The following is a 14,020-nucleotide window of genomic DNA, read 5'->3' as shown; positions in this document are numbered from 1 at the left end:
ATTGGGCTAGCGATGAGGCAAGCGAGATGTGGTGTGTGGAGAATGGAAACATGACAATGAGACGGGACAGGTTCTAGACGTTGGACTGAGGGCGGGTGGGCTGGTAGGCGCGTTACACAATGTCCCACAACTCCTCCATGGCGCAGCAGAACTTGCCGCACGCGACCGATGCCGAGAGCGAGTAGTCGCTGATCGAGATCTTCTGGTCGACGTAGGCGTCGGCAAAGTTGTCTGGGCCGCGGGCCATGGCGCCGACGAACACGGCGACCGAGTGCGTCTCGGGGAGGGTGGGGAGGAACTGGGACAGGCGGATGGTGGGCGCGTCACCCGAGAGAGCTGGGGGGGTGAGCACGGTGGCGCGGGGCACCTCTTGAGCGACTCACTGAGCTTGATCGTGTTGGTGGGGAAGTGGTCCGTGATGGGGTTCTTGATGACGCGGAGGAGCTTCTCTGATCCGTTGACACCGCGGATCGACAGCTTGTGGAGCAGTTGAACTGGGCTGTCAGCGGCGGCCATGGCCATTGTGCCGGCAACTCGCGGCGGCATCGCACAGACGGGGCGAGCGGCGAGCGGCCGACGACAAAGCCACACTCACCCATCAGACCCGAGAAGCGCTTGAACGTTCGTGGTATCCTGACCGAGGGGTTGACCTCGATGAGCACGCCCTTTGCCGTGTGGATATACACCTGGAGCAAGCCCGCCTTGTTGAGCGGCGAGTCGAGCAGCGTGAGCAGACACTGGTGCGTAATGTCGGGTCGGGCGTCGGCAATGTCGCGGCCGGTCCTCGCGAGAATGCCCTGGTGGTCGTCGCAGTTGAGCAGGGCGTACTTTGCCTCCTTGCCCGACGAGTTCTTTCCTCCGCTGCCCGCCGAGACGCGGTAGGCCTCGAGGCATGCCTGGGGGCGGGCGTTAGTCGTGTGACGGGGATGGGATGGCGAGAAGCGGTGGCAGGCGCAGGCGACGCCGCCAGGCCAGCCCACCGGCCCCTCGCCCCGCGCAGCAACTCACCTGCGACAGCACAACGATCAAACGGCGGCGGTTCTCCTTCTCATCACCCGTCTTGGGCACGGTCGCGGCAGTGGGGACAAAGTTGGCGGCTGGGGCCGCGCGGCGCGAGTTGGGCAGCGGGCGTGTGATGCGGGACGCCGACACTGCGGCGGCGAGCTGCGAGCGGACCTCGGGCGCGAGCTCGTGCGCGCGGCTGCCCTCGCCCGACGGGCCAGAGCTGCTCGCCGCGACGGCGGGGTCCTCGTCGTCGATCTTGGGGTCGAACGCTGCGCCGGCGGCGCGCGGCTGGAAGACGGGCGCCTCGGCCGACATCTTGGACGTCTTTGGCGGCACGTCGGTCGGCGACAGCGGGTTGGACGCGCGCCGCTTGGGCGGGCTGGGCGAGCGCTTTGACGACGACATGGTGTGGAGAAGTGGTGTAAGTGGTCAATGTCTGTCTGCCGACTTGTGACTAAAGTTGGGTGGACGAGTGGCCGACCAACAATTCGACGGACAGGCGACTGCAATGACGGAGGCAAACTTTGTCACTAAGAAATTTCAAGTCGCACTATACTGCGACTCTGCTCGATCTTGGCGCTCGGCGCCGGCAAGCCCGTACCACAAATCTGAGACACAATAGCTGTACAAACCAAGACATGGCGGCGCTCCATGCAGCACACGTTAGTCCTCTGTAACGCCGCTCGCAACTTGGTGTACAATCAGGAGCTAGAGATTCATCCCAAACACCTATACACAACACAGACAACCCTACGCTTAGGCAGCGAGGAGGGTCGAGAGGAACTCCTCGCCGGCGCGGCCAGTCGAAGCAGTCTTCTTGGTCTTGCCGGCGGCCTTGCGCTCCTGGCGGAGGAGCTCCTGGCGGCGGAGGGTCTTGGCGTAGGGGTTGAGGCGGAAGAGAACAGCCTTGTTGCGGAGGGGGTTCTTCTTCTGGGTGAAGGGGCGCTTCTGGGTGGGCTGGCCAGCGGCGCGGACAACCGACTGGATCTCGTCCGAGTTGATGAGACGGGTGACGTCGGTGTTGGTGATCTTGGCCTGGGGGAGGGTGAAGCCCGACTTGTTCTCGTAGATGGTGTCGAGCTGCTTGATGGCGTCCTCGGTCCAGATGACGAAGCGGCCGACGTGGCCACCGGGGGCGAGCTGGAGGAGGTTGAGGGCGTCAACGGGCGAGGTCTCGACACCGGGGATGTTGCGGAGAGCGCGGACGAGGCCCTCGTCCTTGCCGTAGACGACAAGGGGACCGCGGCGCTGGCGGTGGCGGCGGTTGCGGAGCTTGCCCTTGCCAGCGCGGATCTTGCGCGAGTTCGAGACCTTGACAATGTCGGGGTAGGCGGCGAGGGTCTTGAGGAGCTCAACGGCGGCCTTGGTCTTGTTGGTCGACTCGATCGACGACGAGACAACAAGGGGGACCTCCTGGATCTGCTCGATGCGGTGGCCGCGAGCGAGAACGAGCGAGGGGACGGCCGAGGCGGCAAGAGCCGAGGCGACGGCGTAGCGGCGCTGGTTCTGGTTCACCTTGACGTGCCACTTGCGCCACGTCTTGGTGGGGGCGAACATACGACCGCCACGGCACATGTTGCCGAAGGCGGCCTGGCCGGAGCGCTGGGTACCACCACCGCCAACACGGGGGATACGGGCAACGGCACGACCGGTACCCCACGACTCAGCCGACGTCTGGTGGCCGGCGTTCTCGGCGACGGCGTAAGCCTGGCGACGGTTCTTGGCGATCGACTCTGGAGTGGGTGTCAGGTTTGTTCAATGTTGCAGGTTTGGTCTGGCGAGCAGCAAAAGTTGGCAGTGTCGCGATCCGGCGTAGAATCTTCTACTCTTCGTCCCGGGACACGACTCTAGCTCCCCTCTACGCCGCCTGTCCCAATGCTGCTCGCGCTCGCCGTCGCTACTACTCACTGTGGACCTGCTGGACAACGTCGATACGGATGGGGGCCGTGAAGACGGCGGGGAGGACAACCGAGCCGGAGGCCTCGCCAGCGGCGGAGAAGACGGTAACAGTCGGGCGGGCGGCCATTTTCTTTGCGTGGGTCAGTACGGGCTGAACGTCGGCGTTGTCGTTGATGCTCACGTTGATGTTTTTGAGGGCTGGAGAAAGGGGTCGAGGTGGTGAACTCGAGTGTCGAAAACGCTGCCAGCGGGGGGTGGCAGGGGAGCAAGCAGGCGACGGCGGTGGACTGGGCGGGCGACTGGTGCGAGCACAGCCAGCCTGCAGGCCATCGACTTCCTGGCTGGTGACATTTTGCGCCACGGGAGCGGAGTTTGGGCATTTTGCCGCCAACCGGGGGGCCTATTTACATTGCCACGTGGGATTACGGAAGCAGAGAAAGTCGGATGATCTCGAGGAGGTGCAGCAGCAGGATGCAAGATGAGATTACCGGGGCACAACTCGACGACTTGCTCAGACTCAACCGACAGCAGCAACAGCAATGGCGCCAAAGTCCAAGCAGAGGTGGGTTGGAGGACCTTGCGAAGCTCGCTAACCGGCCAGGCGCATCCTCGTGCGCCTCGTGTCCACCGCGCTCACCGGCTTCTTCTACACCACGACGCGGACACGAATCGGCGAGAAGCTCGCCATGATGAAGTACGACCCCGTTGGTGAGTGCGGCTGGTGTGGCCGTGGGCTTTGCTGATCCCCGCTTAGTGAAGCGCCACGTCCTCTTCACCGAAGCAAAGATCAAGTAGTGCGCCGCGCGGCGTCGATACCCAAGCATGTATACCCCTCAACTCTGGCACGCTTTGGCGATGGACGGCAGCGAGGAGGCAGAGCCCGTGGCAGCGAGGAAGCCGAGGCTGGTGCGCTCGACGGCATGGGGGTGCTCGGTGGCATGCTACTGATCTACTGATCTATGGTGGTTGTGGGCGTGGCGAAGGGGAGGGAGGTGGACAACATCGACGCCGCCCGGTAACCCGACTTCTACGCGTTCCAGCCCCGGACAAGAACAAGGACGTCGCCAGACGATATCTGGCCTTCGACCGCCTGCGAAAGGTCGAGCACGACGGGTTCCCGGGAGGACACCGGCTGGGTGGACACCTTCAGGAGAGACACGGCCTGGACGTCAGCTCGGCGGCCAAAATGAGGCAGCTAGCTCACCTGCTTGGCATCGGCGGCATCCTTGGGTCGCGCCACTTTACCCTGCGCGACGAGGCTGTCGAAAAGCTTGCCGATCGGCGTGGACTGCTGTCAGCACACGCGAGGGTATCGACGCACGAGAGGGACCCAGGCGCGGGTTGGCTTCGCTGGTGGGCCGGCGAGCGCGAGGCCAGCCGCCTTGGGGTTGTACTTGCCCGCTGGCTGCTCGGCCCACGACCGCAGCTTGCTCCCAGACTCATCGACCACCCACTCGATCGCGACGCTCTCGTCCCGGCTGACCGAGGCGAAGCGCGGCTCAAGGGGCTTGGCGAGGGAGCGAATTGTCATGAGGTGTGCTTTGAACAGCTTGTCCTCGGGTCCTGCTGGGCGGGGTGCTGCTGGTGTGGACGGTGCAGCTGCTGCAGGTGGCGTAGCCTGTACTTGTGTTTCCGTAGCCGCTGCTCTTGTATCTGGTACAGGCTTCGACTCCTCTAGCTTCGAGCTTCGCGTGCGGTCGACCTGCTTCGGCATCGTCAGGCGCTCCTTCGCCGCCTGCTGGGGAAAGTTCTTCGCCAGGAGCTCCTTGGCCTTCTCCCTCCTGGCAATCGTGGCATCGTGGCGTGCGTCGTAGAACCTCGGGGCAGGGCAGGCGTGCGCGTCCTGCGACCGGTGGCTTTCGTCAGCTCGCCACGCCCGCCATCACCCACCTGATGCAAAACGCGTCCGCGCACCCCGCGCAGCGCACCTCGCGCGCGATGCCAACCCCGTCCAGGCCCTCCTCGAGCCCCCCGATCGACTCGATCGTCTCGTTCTCGCACCCGCCCCGCGCGCACACCCCGCGCCGCCGCTTGACGCTCGGCCCAGCCGGCGCGTCGGGCGACACACACCCGTGCCCGTGGATGTGGTTGGCGCAGAACACGTGCGTGCACGACGGGCACGTGAAGGGGAGGAAGTCGATCAGCGTGCATGCGTAGCACTGGCCGCCGACGTCGAGGAGGGACATGGTGGGGGATAGGGCGATGGTCGGACGACAACATTGCCAGTGCTGTCTGTTGTGACGTATGGGCCGGGGGCAGATCCAGAACCCGAGCTCAAAGTGGAGGTCGACCACCAGTCCAGTCAGCTCGAACTCTCGCCGAACTCTCCTCCACCCACACACTCACTCATCCACAACAATGGCAACACCCGACGCCGACCCCGAGTTCCTCGCGCTGTCCGAGAGGCAGCGGCGCGCAGTCGACAGGGCGTTCAACCGCGGGCTGAGGTTGTCGGGCGGGCGGCGGGCGAAGCGGCGAAAACTCGATACCTCGCGCTCGGCATCCGCCTCGGCATCGACCTCCAGGATCGACGGCGGCGGGTTCGTCGACGAGGGCGGGTTCGTCGATGACGGGGGAGGCTTTCTGCCTGACGACGGAGGAGGGTTCGTGGACGATGCCGGCGGATTCCTACCAGACGACGGCGGGGGCTTCGTCGCTGATGATGGCGACGCCGGCGGCTTCCTGCCCGACGACAGCGGCCCGTCCACGATGCCAGCAACGCCAGCAGACAGCGGCGAGCAAGTCCCGCTCCGCCTCGTCCCCGTGCTGCTTTCCTCCCTCTCCCTCCCGGCCGACGACGACGTGCTGGCCGTGTTCCGCGCCTCCGCGTCGGGATGGGACGCGCAGCCGGGCGAGGAGGCCGACCCTGCCGTCGGGCTCAAGGACTTTCGCGCGGTGTGCGCGGCGCTCATGGAGCCCGAGGAGGAGGCGATGGACGTCGACACGGCGCCGGTGTCGAGCGACGACGCCAGCTCGGACGGGTTCGAGCCGAGCGAGCTGAGCGAGCCGCCGAGCGAGGCCGACGACGACGACGAGTACGGCGCCCGGCCCAAGCCGGCGCGGCGGACGCGCAAGAGCGCCAACGCGCAGCTCGAGGTCACGCGCATCAAGCTCAATCCCCACCAGCGCGAGCTGGCGCGCGACATCTGGGCGATGCTCAAGCCGGATGCGAGCGGTCCCGGGTCAGGCATCCTCGGCAGGGACGAGGTCAAGCGCTGGGCGCGTGAGATGGGCGAGATGTGGTCGGACGAAGAGGTGAGAGGGGGTTTGTGGAGGGCAGTTGTGCTGACAGGGCAGATAACCGACATGGTGCAGCTCTTCTCGAGCCAGCACGAGGGGCGCGGGCTGACGTTTGAGGACTTTGGGATCGTGATGGTGCGCGCGGGCCTGGTGTAGCTGGTGTGGGTGTCATGTACTCTTATTTGCGTGCCGGGGTGGTGTATGTGCGGGCTGCGCTGGGACATTGTGCTCAGAGGGCGCCGCCGTAAAGTCGTATCGTTGATGTTGGAAGGCGACGCCACCGCGTGGTCGCAGCGAAGTCACCGGCCAGCTTGCCACCCCCGACTCGCCGTGTCCCCGAACCCGCCGCGACAGTGGGGTCTTCTCTCCCAGTCCAAGTCCGTGTCCGCTGCCAGTCCTCGGAGCGGACCGAGGTGCAAGGAGCGTGCCGAGGCGATAGCAGAACTGCGAGTAGGTACCCGGTCCGTCGTTGCTGCACCCCGGTACCCGCCCCGTCGCGCTGGCCTTTTTCTGCACCAGAGGAAACACCGGCCTCGATACGTGACGCCGGGAAGGGACGAAGACGTGCAGGGGACAAGGTCCCTCGCCATCACCACGAGTGACGTGACCGTAAGGGCTGGCCGTCATATGCTAGCGCCACCACTGCCTCGCTCGATGCCTCCTCCCCCCCCCGAGGCTGGGAGATGAAAGCAAGGGTCCAGGGGAGCAAGAAACGGGCAGAGAGGGACGGGCATGGGAGCTAGCTGCATGTCGGCGGTGACACATTGGACACAGACACGGCAGAGCGCGCGCCACCAACGATGTCTGTCGCGCAACAGCCCGGACTGCCTGTAGCCCACGAACAAGAGACGGGATACTCAAAGATAATACGAGCTAGCGCCGAGGTGCGTGCTCCTTGTGCAGCCATCGCACGATGCGACGAACAACGGTCGACCAGCACGCCAGCCTTGACAAGTGCCACCTGCTAAAAACCTAATCACCCGACAGCTTAATTAGCAAAAACTATACCGACGCGGAAGAGATTCGAACTCTCGCGTGCAATGCACAACACCTTAGCAAGGTGCCACCTTAGGCCACTCGGTCACCGCGCCTTGACTGCGAATCGAACAGCGGCTCTCAAGCGGAGCCAAATTGGCCAAGCTGTGAGTTTACCACTGTCCTATCGCGCCTTTTCTGTTTCGGAAAATTTTCACTTTCACTTCAGCGGCCAGCCACGTGCCGCTCGGACTGCCATCGAGCCAGCATCCCTTCCTCCCTCAGGCTTCAAGGCTTCACACGCACTCTCCAACACCAGCAGCCAACAGTAGCAATGGAACCGATACATTCTAGTCTACAGTCTACGTCCACTACACCATGCGCCTGTCACGCGGCTTCTCAGACGCAGCCTTGGCGTCCTGCTCGGCCAGCGTCTCGCGGAGGCGGTCGAGGGTCGAGCTGAGGCGGTCGAGCTTCTCGCGCGCAAACTCGCGCGCGCGCTCCTCGGCACGCGACTGGACCTCACGGCCTTCGCGCACACGCTCTTCCCACAGGCGCTCGACCGACTCGCGGATGCGCGCCATCTCGTCCTCGGGGCTCACGGGGGCGGCGGGGGTGGCGGCGGCAGCAGCGGTGGCGGCGTCGCGCTCGGTCTTCTCCCGCTCGGCCTGCTCGCGCCGGCGGGCACGCCAGCCCCAGGAGCGGCGCTGCCTTTCTTCTGTTGCGGGCGAGGGTGCGGGCGCGGGGACGGCGGCGACGACGGGCTCGGCGACGGGGGTGGCGGGCGCCTCGGCGGGCTTGGGGAACTCGGTCGGGATGGCGGCCGCAGGGGCAGTCGCCGGCGCGGCCGGCGCGCGCTCAGAGCACGGGAACGCGGGACGGTGGCTCGTCCAGTCGTACCGGTATGGCGGCTGCGACTCTGGGAAGGCGGGCGCGTTGGCCATGGCGGCCTGGCGCTCGCGCATCTCCTGGTGCCAGAGCTTCCTGCGCTCGTCAAAGTGCGTCTTGTGGTGGATCCACCAGGTGGCCGCCATGGCGCCGAGGCCGAACCACACGAAGCGGCGCGCGAAGCCGAACCGCCGCGGGCGGTAGTACCGGCCGCCGTAGTAGTTGTGGTAGTGGGGGCCGTGGGGGCCGTGGGGCGGGAAGCCGCCGCCACCGGCGCCGGCAGCGGCCGAGGCGGCACTGGCGGCGCCGGAGGAAGCACCGGCAGCGCCTGCTGCGCCGCTCGAGCTCGCCTGCCAGCCGGGGACGAACGACTTGAACGAGTAGGAGAAGTGGGGCTCGAAGCCGGGTCCGGGTGGGTTGGTCATTGTTGTGGGTTGTGGTGGTGGTCGGGTGATCGCCACGAAGGGAGAGTGTGGGTGTGCTGGGTTGGTTGTGTTGTCAGTTGAGCTGATGAGGTGAGCACGGTCGTCGTCGGCGCCGTTATATGCAGACAGAGTGTTCTGCTCAAGCGAGGATGCCGGACATGTACATCATCACGGGTTGTGCTTTGCAAGCTCGACGCGTGGGTGCCGTGTTGCCGAACTGATGATGGATGGACCGGCATTTGCAGAGCCTCAGTGACGCGTATCGTCGGCTCGTCCGGCACACGCCACTCAATGACGGCCCAAGGCACGGATAACCGAACTAGGCCTGCAATCCCGCGCGCGCCTACTACCTCCACCTCGGTCCCGATCTCGCTATCCCAATGGCGATTGCGCGCCGGAAAAGTCGCCCACCCGTCCCGACTCGTTAGAACAACACCCACAAGCGACCCACGGCAGCAGCCAGCCAGCCATGGACGAGCCAGATCCCAGCCTCGCCAGCGCCAGCGCCGGGCCGTCGCGTCTCCCTGCCGTCGCTGCCGCCGCCGGCGTCAGCGTCCAGCCGCACGACGCCTCCCCCAGCCGAGCCGGGGGGAGCGCGGGCGCGCGGCCGCCGGGCAGCCCGACGCGCTCTCCCGAGGCCGCGCGCGCCGACGGCAGCGGCGGCAAGCGGCCGCGCGAGCCCCAGCGCAGCAAGAACTTGCAAGCGTGTGACCGGTGCCGATTGAAGGTGGGTCGCGTGCGTGTGCGCGCGCAGCGCTGACGTCGCAGAAAATCAAGTGAGCCCAGCGCAGCAGGCCTGACGTCAACTGACCACAGGTGCGTGCCGGTCGACTCGACGCGCGACGCGTGCCAGTCGTGCCACGGCGCGCAGATTGCGTGCACCTTCGACCTGCCCCTCACGGCGTCGCGTACCAAGCGGGTGCGGCGCGGGCTGGGGCTCGAGGCCGCGCCGGGCAGCAGCGGGCCGGCGCACTACGAGCGCGAGGACGATGAGCTGCGGGAAGAGACGCCAGACGGGCCCAAGATGCCGTTTGGCCTATCCCCGTCTGACCTATTCTCGTCCATGTCGCCGGGCGGCTCGCGCGCCGGGGGCCACAAGGCGCACGTGCACCGCGAAGGTAGGCGAGCTGCTGGACCCCAGCTGACCGACCCCCAGGCCAGACGGCAATCTCGTACATCCTGCACTCGATGCCGACGGTGCCGCTGCGCGCGCTCGACGAGTTTGACCGCTCGGGCGGGCTGGCGATGCGCGCGTTTCCCGAGGGCTCAGGGGATGGGTGGATCGACGTCTCGACCTCGAGCTCGGTCGACACGCCGCCCGCCGTGCTCGAGGCGCTGCGGTCTGATTCGTGGAGCGAGGTCGCGTCGCGCCTCGTCGAAAAGTTCCTCGTGCACGTCTCGCCGCTCATCCCGATCGTGACCCGCATCGAGGTGTCGTCGGCCGGCGACCCGCTCCTGCACGCCATGGCGGCCGTCGTCGCCGCGCGGAGCTCTGTCCCGCCCGTCGTGTTTGACGCGCTGCGGCACCTGGTCAAGTGCGAGATCGACGACAACGGTGGGTGGGGGACGGAGGAGAGAGCTGACGGCAGATGTCCTGAGCATACCGACACGGGAGAATGTCCAGGTGCTGCTGTCGCTGTCGCTGGTCGACGAGCTGGCGATCAAGCCGGGCATCGCGTCCGCGGCGCAGGTCGCGCGGTCGCGGCTGACCGCGGCGATTCGGCATGCACGCGACCTTGGTATCGACCGGGCCACGAGCGGCACGGACGCGCGGATATGGCGGTGCGCGCGGGTTATCGATATCTGGCACGCCGCGCGCTCGGGCATGACGCTGTTAATCCCTGTGGACGGCATTCCGTCGTCGACGCCTGGCGACGACTTCTTCGCGCACCTCTACGTCCTGTCCCTCATCCTCGGCCGCCTCATCGTCGTCATGTACGGGCCCATGGGGGCGAAGAACGCCACGAGCGAGCAGCTGCTGGCCGTCCGCGACGCGCTCGACCAGTGGAAGGACAGCCTGCCCCAGAATCTCAAAGCCACGGGGCTGTGGCCCGGCCAGGAGGCGGGCCTGCTGCACCTCCTCTACACTGGCATCCGGTGGCTGCTCTTCCGCCCCGTCATGCGCTGGTCGTTCATCGTCCCACAACGCTTCGAGCTCAACTGCGACGTGCCAGCGTGGCTCGACCTCCTCGCCATCTCGCGCACAGCCATTGACTGGGTCACGACGCAGGAGGAGGTCGCCGACATCCTCTTCTTTGGCCCGTACGCCCTCTCGCTCACGTGCATGATCCAGTACCACACGTGGGCGCGGCGCGGCGAGTGGGACGGCGCGGTGCTGCTGGACAAGGCGCGGCGCGAGGCCGTCAACCGGTGGCTCGCGCGCATCCCCGAGGGCCACCTGCCGCTGCTGCGACGGTCCGTCGCCCCCGTCGAGCTCCTGTACAACATTACGCAGACGCACCGCGAGCAGACTGCGTTTGACGGCCCTCGGGGCCTCAACCCGACGCCTGGCATCCTCAACCGGCTGCCCGAGGCGTCGATCACGGGCGTGACGTGGCTGCGGGACGACAGCCTGCCGCAGGGCGGCGTGCTCGTCGCGTCGCAGAAGGCGGCGCGCGAGATCCGCGACCTGCCGCCGGGGACGATTGTCATCGGGGGCCCTCCGCCGCCCGGCCCGCCCCCAGGCGCAGAGGGCGACGGCCCGCGCATGATCACGGCGGCGAGCAGCGCGCCGGGCGCGACCCCCAACGGGGCGTTCACTCCGTCCGACGGCTACTTTACGGGGCTGCTGGGTGACCCGTCGGTTGTGCCGCCGGTGGAGCGGCCGCCGCCAGGGTGGGACATGAGCGTGAGGGAGTGGCCGGGGAACGCGGCACTGACGCCGACGCAGCAGGCGGCGATGGCGAGTTTCATGTTCCCGACGCTGGGCGGGGGGGAGGGGGAGGGGGGCGGGGTCTAGGGGTCCTAGCGGCGCGGCAGTTGTACCAGTTGTACCATGTTGTTGATGCAGGGGTGGTTTGGGCGGCGTCGGACAAGTCCGAGTGGCGGCCTGGAGGAGGCATCGCGGACCGAACTCCGAGCGACGGGCCGATATGACGACCTCGACGAGGCAACGACAACTTGCCACGACCCACTCACCCTTCACAGACGATGGCCCCCTCCAGCTTCGCCCTCGACAATCTCTTCTCGGTGCGCGGGCGGCACGTGCTCATCACGGGCGCGGGCACCGGCCTGGGGCAGTACATGGCCAAGGGGTTCGCGGCGAACGGCGCCGTGGTGTACATGGTGGCGCGGCGCGCCTCCGCGCTCGCCGAGGCGCGCGCCGCCGTCGAGGCTGTAGCCGACCCCGAGGCTGTCATCCACACGTACGCCCTCCCCTCTCCCCCCTCGCAGCCAGCTAACGCCGCAGCGCCGTGCTCGACGTGACGGACCGCGGCGCGGTCACGGCCTTCATCGGCACCCTGCCCCGGCTCGACGTGCTCATCAACAACGCGGGCATCTGCCTCCCCGACGCGCGCAGCGCGCACACCGACAGCCTGCCCGCGCTTCAGGCGGCGCTGCTCTCCTCCCCCGCCGAGAACTGGGCGGCCACCTTCGCGACCAACGTCGAGGCGCCGTACTTCCTCTCCGCGAGCGCGCTGCACCTCCTCGCGGCCTCGCCCCAGGGGGGAAGGGTCATCAACATCAGCAGCATTGGCGCGCTGAACTCCGACCCCCGGAGCCACCAGCCCGCGTACCAGGCCTCCAAGGCGGCCGTGACGCACCTCACGCGCCTGCTCGCGAGCAAGTTCCGCGAGGTCGGCGTGCGCGTCACTGCTATCGTGCCGGGCCTCTTTCCGAGCCAGATGCAGGACCCGAATGATGGGAGGTCGCAGCTGTCCAAGGCGAGGGAGATTGTCCCGCTCCGCCGCGGGGGCGAGGAGGAGGATATCGCGGGCACGGCGATATACCTCGCGTCTCGCGCCGGCAGCTACGTCGACGGCGACGTGATCGTGCTTGGTGGGGGGAGGAACTGGGCCGGGCCAGAGGTGCACGCGCCGGCGCCGTAACACTCGCCGTGAAACTCTATCCATCTGGTATACAAGTATGCAGTGTTCGTGTCTAAGTGAGGGGAAGGAGCCGAGGAGCCAGAGGAAACCCAGTGTCCGTCAACGTTTTGTGCTTCAGATCACGCTCGCGCTCGCGCCACCCTAGTAGCGGCCCATGGGCTGGGGGTACTGCGCGAGGGGCACGCCCGGGCCGTCGACCGGCACATATCTTCCCTTGGACGCACGCTGCTCGCGGCGCGCGGCGCAGCACTCGTAGAAGCCGAAGAAGGGGCACAGGAAGAGGGCGACGGTTGCGCCGACGAGCAGCCAGTGCGGGATGAGGAAGCCCGACACGGTCGCCGTCGTCTTCTTGCGCAGCTCGGTCTGGATCGCCTTGAGCAGCACCGTCTCGATGATGAGGCCGACGAGCGCGAACACAAACGCAATGAGCGAGAAGAAGGCGCTGCACATGTATCCGAAGCGGTGGCTGCATGCCGAGATGACAAAGCCGATGAGCGTGAGGGCTGGTACTTGTTAGCGCGTTTCGGCAGGGGGGAGGCGGGCCGGAAGCCGCGAGCCGCCATCCGCGGGGGCGACGTACCTCCAGTAATGGGCACAACAACCAGCCCCTTTGTGAGCGTCGTGTACCCGTTGATGACCTTGAAGCCCGTGGCCTGGGTGAGGAGCTGGGTGAGGTCGTAGCCCACGCCGACCTTTGAGCAGTGCCCCGTCTTCTGGTCGCACCAGCCCCAGAGGCCGAGGCGGAGCTGCGCCGTCGGCGTCGTGACGTCTAGGAGGCGGTTGAAGCGGAGCACGGGCGCGGTTACTGGGGGGTGAGTCGGTGTTCGCCCGCTGCCGAGACACTGGACACTCACAGCACACCCAGAGACAGCACACGAACGCGCAGAAGAGGATACAGGTGTGGACAAAGGAAGCAAAGCCCATTGTTGTGGTGTTGTCGTCGGGTTGGTGGCGGGGGTGGTTGGGGGGTGCAGCAGGTGCAAGTCGGTGCAAGTGGGTGCGATGTGCACAAAGAGTCGAGAGTGTGGGAAGCAAAGCACAAAGCAGGACAATGCGTCGAGATGTTTTATATGCAGCAGCAGCAGGTAGCAGCAGTTGCAGCACAGATCCATACCGACGATTGCTTTGCACCGCGGTGCAGTGTGTGCAGTGTGGGCCACCGCCTGCCAGGCGCGGCTCACCGCCTCGCGCCGCCACTGCCCAATCGTCGTCATTAAACAGTCACCGCCTCGAGGCTGGCTTGGCAATCTGCCGCGGTCCGCGGTTGCGTGTGTGTGGGCTAGGCTCGCTTGGATGGGCTGCGGCCTGCGGGCCGTCCACCGCGATCTACAACCAGTGCATTGTGCATGCCATGCGGGTGCAGTGCTGCGAGCGTGGATACGTGCCGCGGGTCGTAGTGATGTGCATGGCGCTTGTTGTTTGAATTGTCGCCGCCGCGCCGCCGCCGTTTGCCCGTGTTTCGCCATTACAAAGTCTCATACAGGCACAGCTTTGTGACGGTCGCCGGCGAGGCCAGACATGGTCCACCACGGAGCCACT

The 14,020-nt window shown here is 66.5% G+C and overlaps 9 protein-coding genes and 1 non-coding gene across 10 annotated transcripts; 4 read left to right on the top strand and 6 right to left on the bottom strand.

Moving 5' to 3' along the window:
* Nucleotides 1–112: 112 nt before the first annotated feature.
* On the bottom strand, nucleotides 113–1,410 carry NEP1 (18S rRNA pseudouridine methyltransferase; the record flags this gene model as incomplete). Its single annotated transcript, XM_069355188.1, has 4 exons — nucleotides 113–336; nucleotides 384–494; nucleotides 596–896; nucleotides 1,009–1,410. The coding sequence occupies 4 exons, from the start codon at nucleotides 1,408–1,410 to the stop codon at nucleotides 113–115; spliced, it is 1,038 nt and encodes a 345-aa protein (XP_069207259.1).
* A 351-nt stretch (nucleotides 1,411–1,761) lies between these two features.
* Nucleotides 1,762–3,031, bottom strand: RPL4B (60S ribosomal protein uL4; the record flags this gene model as incomplete). The annotated part of the gene is made up of 2 exons (XM_069355187.1): nucleotides 1,762–2,738; nucleotides 2,914–3,031. The coding sequence occupies 2 exons, from the start codon at nucleotides 3,029–3,031 to the stop codon at nucleotides 1,762–1,764; spliced, it is 1,095 nt and encodes a 364-aa protein (XP_069207258.1).
* A 412-nt stretch (nucleotides 3,032–3,443) lies between these two features.
* Nucleotides 3,444–3,699, top strand: Q8F55_006735 (uncharacterized protein; the record flags this gene model as incomplete). Its single annotated transcript, XM_069355186.1, has 3 exons — nucleotides 3,444–3,466; nucleotides 3,506–3,612; nucleotides 3,659–3,699. The coding sequence occupies 3 exons, from the start codon at nucleotides 3,444–3,446 to the stop codon at nucleotides 3,697–3,699; spliced, it is 171 nt and encodes a 56-aa protein (XP_069207257.1).
* Nucleotides 3,700–3,931: 232 nt separating this feature from the next.
* Nucleotides 3,932–5,090, bottom strand: Q8F55_006734 (uncharacterized protein; the record flags this gene model as incomplete). Its single annotated transcript, XM_069355185.1, has 4 exons — nucleotides 3,932–4,066; nucleotides 4,109–4,192; nucleotides 4,226–4,760; nucleotides 4,795–5,090. 4 exons carry the CDS (start codon nucleotides 5,088–5,090, stop codon nucleotides 3,932–3,934), a joined length of 1,050 nt encoding a protein of 349 aa, XP_069207256.1.
* A 172-nt stretch (nucleotides 5,091–5,262) lies between these two features.
* On the top strand, nucleotides 5,263–6,300 carry Q8F55_006733 (uncharacterized protein; the record flags this gene model as incomplete). The annotated part of the gene is made up of 2 exons (XM_069355184.1): nucleotides 5,263–6,159; nucleotides 6,202–6,300. 2 exons carry the CDS (start codon nucleotides 5,263–5,265, stop codon nucleotides 6,298–6,300), a joined length of 996 nt encoding a protein of 331 aa, XP_069207255.1.
* An 852-nt stretch (nucleotides 6,301–7,152) lies between these two features.
* Q8F55_006732 lies at nucleotides 7,153–7,235 on the bottom strand. The gene has a single exon. It is a non-coding gene; the product is annotated as a tRNA-Ser (tRNA).
* A 255-nt stretch (nucleotides 7,236–7,490) lies between these two features.
* Nucleotides 7,491–8,432, bottom strand: Q8F55_006731 (uncharacterized protein; the record flags this gene model as incomplete). The annotated part of the gene is made up of 1 exon (XM_069355183.1): nucleotides 7,491–8,432. The coding sequence occupies one exon, from the start codon at nucleotides 8,430–8,432 to the stop codon at nucleotides 7,491–7,493; it is 942 nt and encodes a 313-aa protein (XP_069207254.1).
* A 469-nt stretch (nucleotides 8,433–8,901) lies between these two features.
* Q8F55_006730 (uncharacterized protein) lies at nucleotides 8,902–11,391 on the top strand (the record flags this gene model as incomplete). Its single annotated transcript, XM_069355182.1, has 5 exons — nucleotides 8,902–9,159; nucleotides 9,201–9,208; nucleotides 9,249–9,550; nucleotides 9,589–9,987; nucleotides 10,022–11,391. The coding sequence occupies 5 exons, from the start codon at nucleotides 8,902–8,904 to the stop codon at nucleotides 11,389–11,391; spliced, it is 2,337 nt and encodes a 778-aa protein (XP_069207253.1).
* A 191-nt stretch (nucleotides 11,392–11,582) lies between these two features.
* Q8F55_006729 (uncharacterized protein) lies at nucleotides 11,583–12,481 on the top strand (the record flags this gene model as incomplete). Its single annotated transcript, XM_069355181.1, has 2 exons — nucleotides 11,583–11,797; nucleotides 11,842–12,481. 2 exons carry the CDS (start codon nucleotides 11,583–11,585, stop codon nucleotides 12,479–12,481), a joined length of 855 nt encoding a protein of 284 aa, XP_069207252.1.
* Nucleotides 12,482–12,622: 141 nt separating this feature from the next.
* On the bottom strand, nucleotides 12,623–13,405 carry Q8F55_006728 (uncharacterized protein; the record flags this gene model as incomplete). Its single annotated transcript, XM_069355180.1, has 3 exons — nucleotides 12,623–12,984; nucleotides 13,062–13,286; nucleotides 13,336–13,405. The coding sequence occupies 3 exons, from the start codon at nucleotides 13,403–13,405 to the stop codon at nucleotides 12,623–12,625; spliced, it is 657 nt and encodes a 218-aa protein (XP_069207251.1).
* Nucleotides 13,406–14,020: the final 615 nt, after the last annotated feature.

The sequence above is a fragment of the Vanrija albida genome (genome assembly GCF_041260175.1).
Source record: "Vanrija albida strain AlHP1 chromosome Unknown contig_5, whole genome shotgun sequence".
NCBI classification, from domain to species: Eukaryota; Fungi; Basidiomycota; class Tremellomycetes; order Trichosporonales; family Trichosporonaceae; genus Vanrija; species Vanrija albida.
The sequence above is the reverse complement of the archived record's forward strand: the minus strand, read 5'-3'. Positions and strand labels throughout refer to the sequence as shown.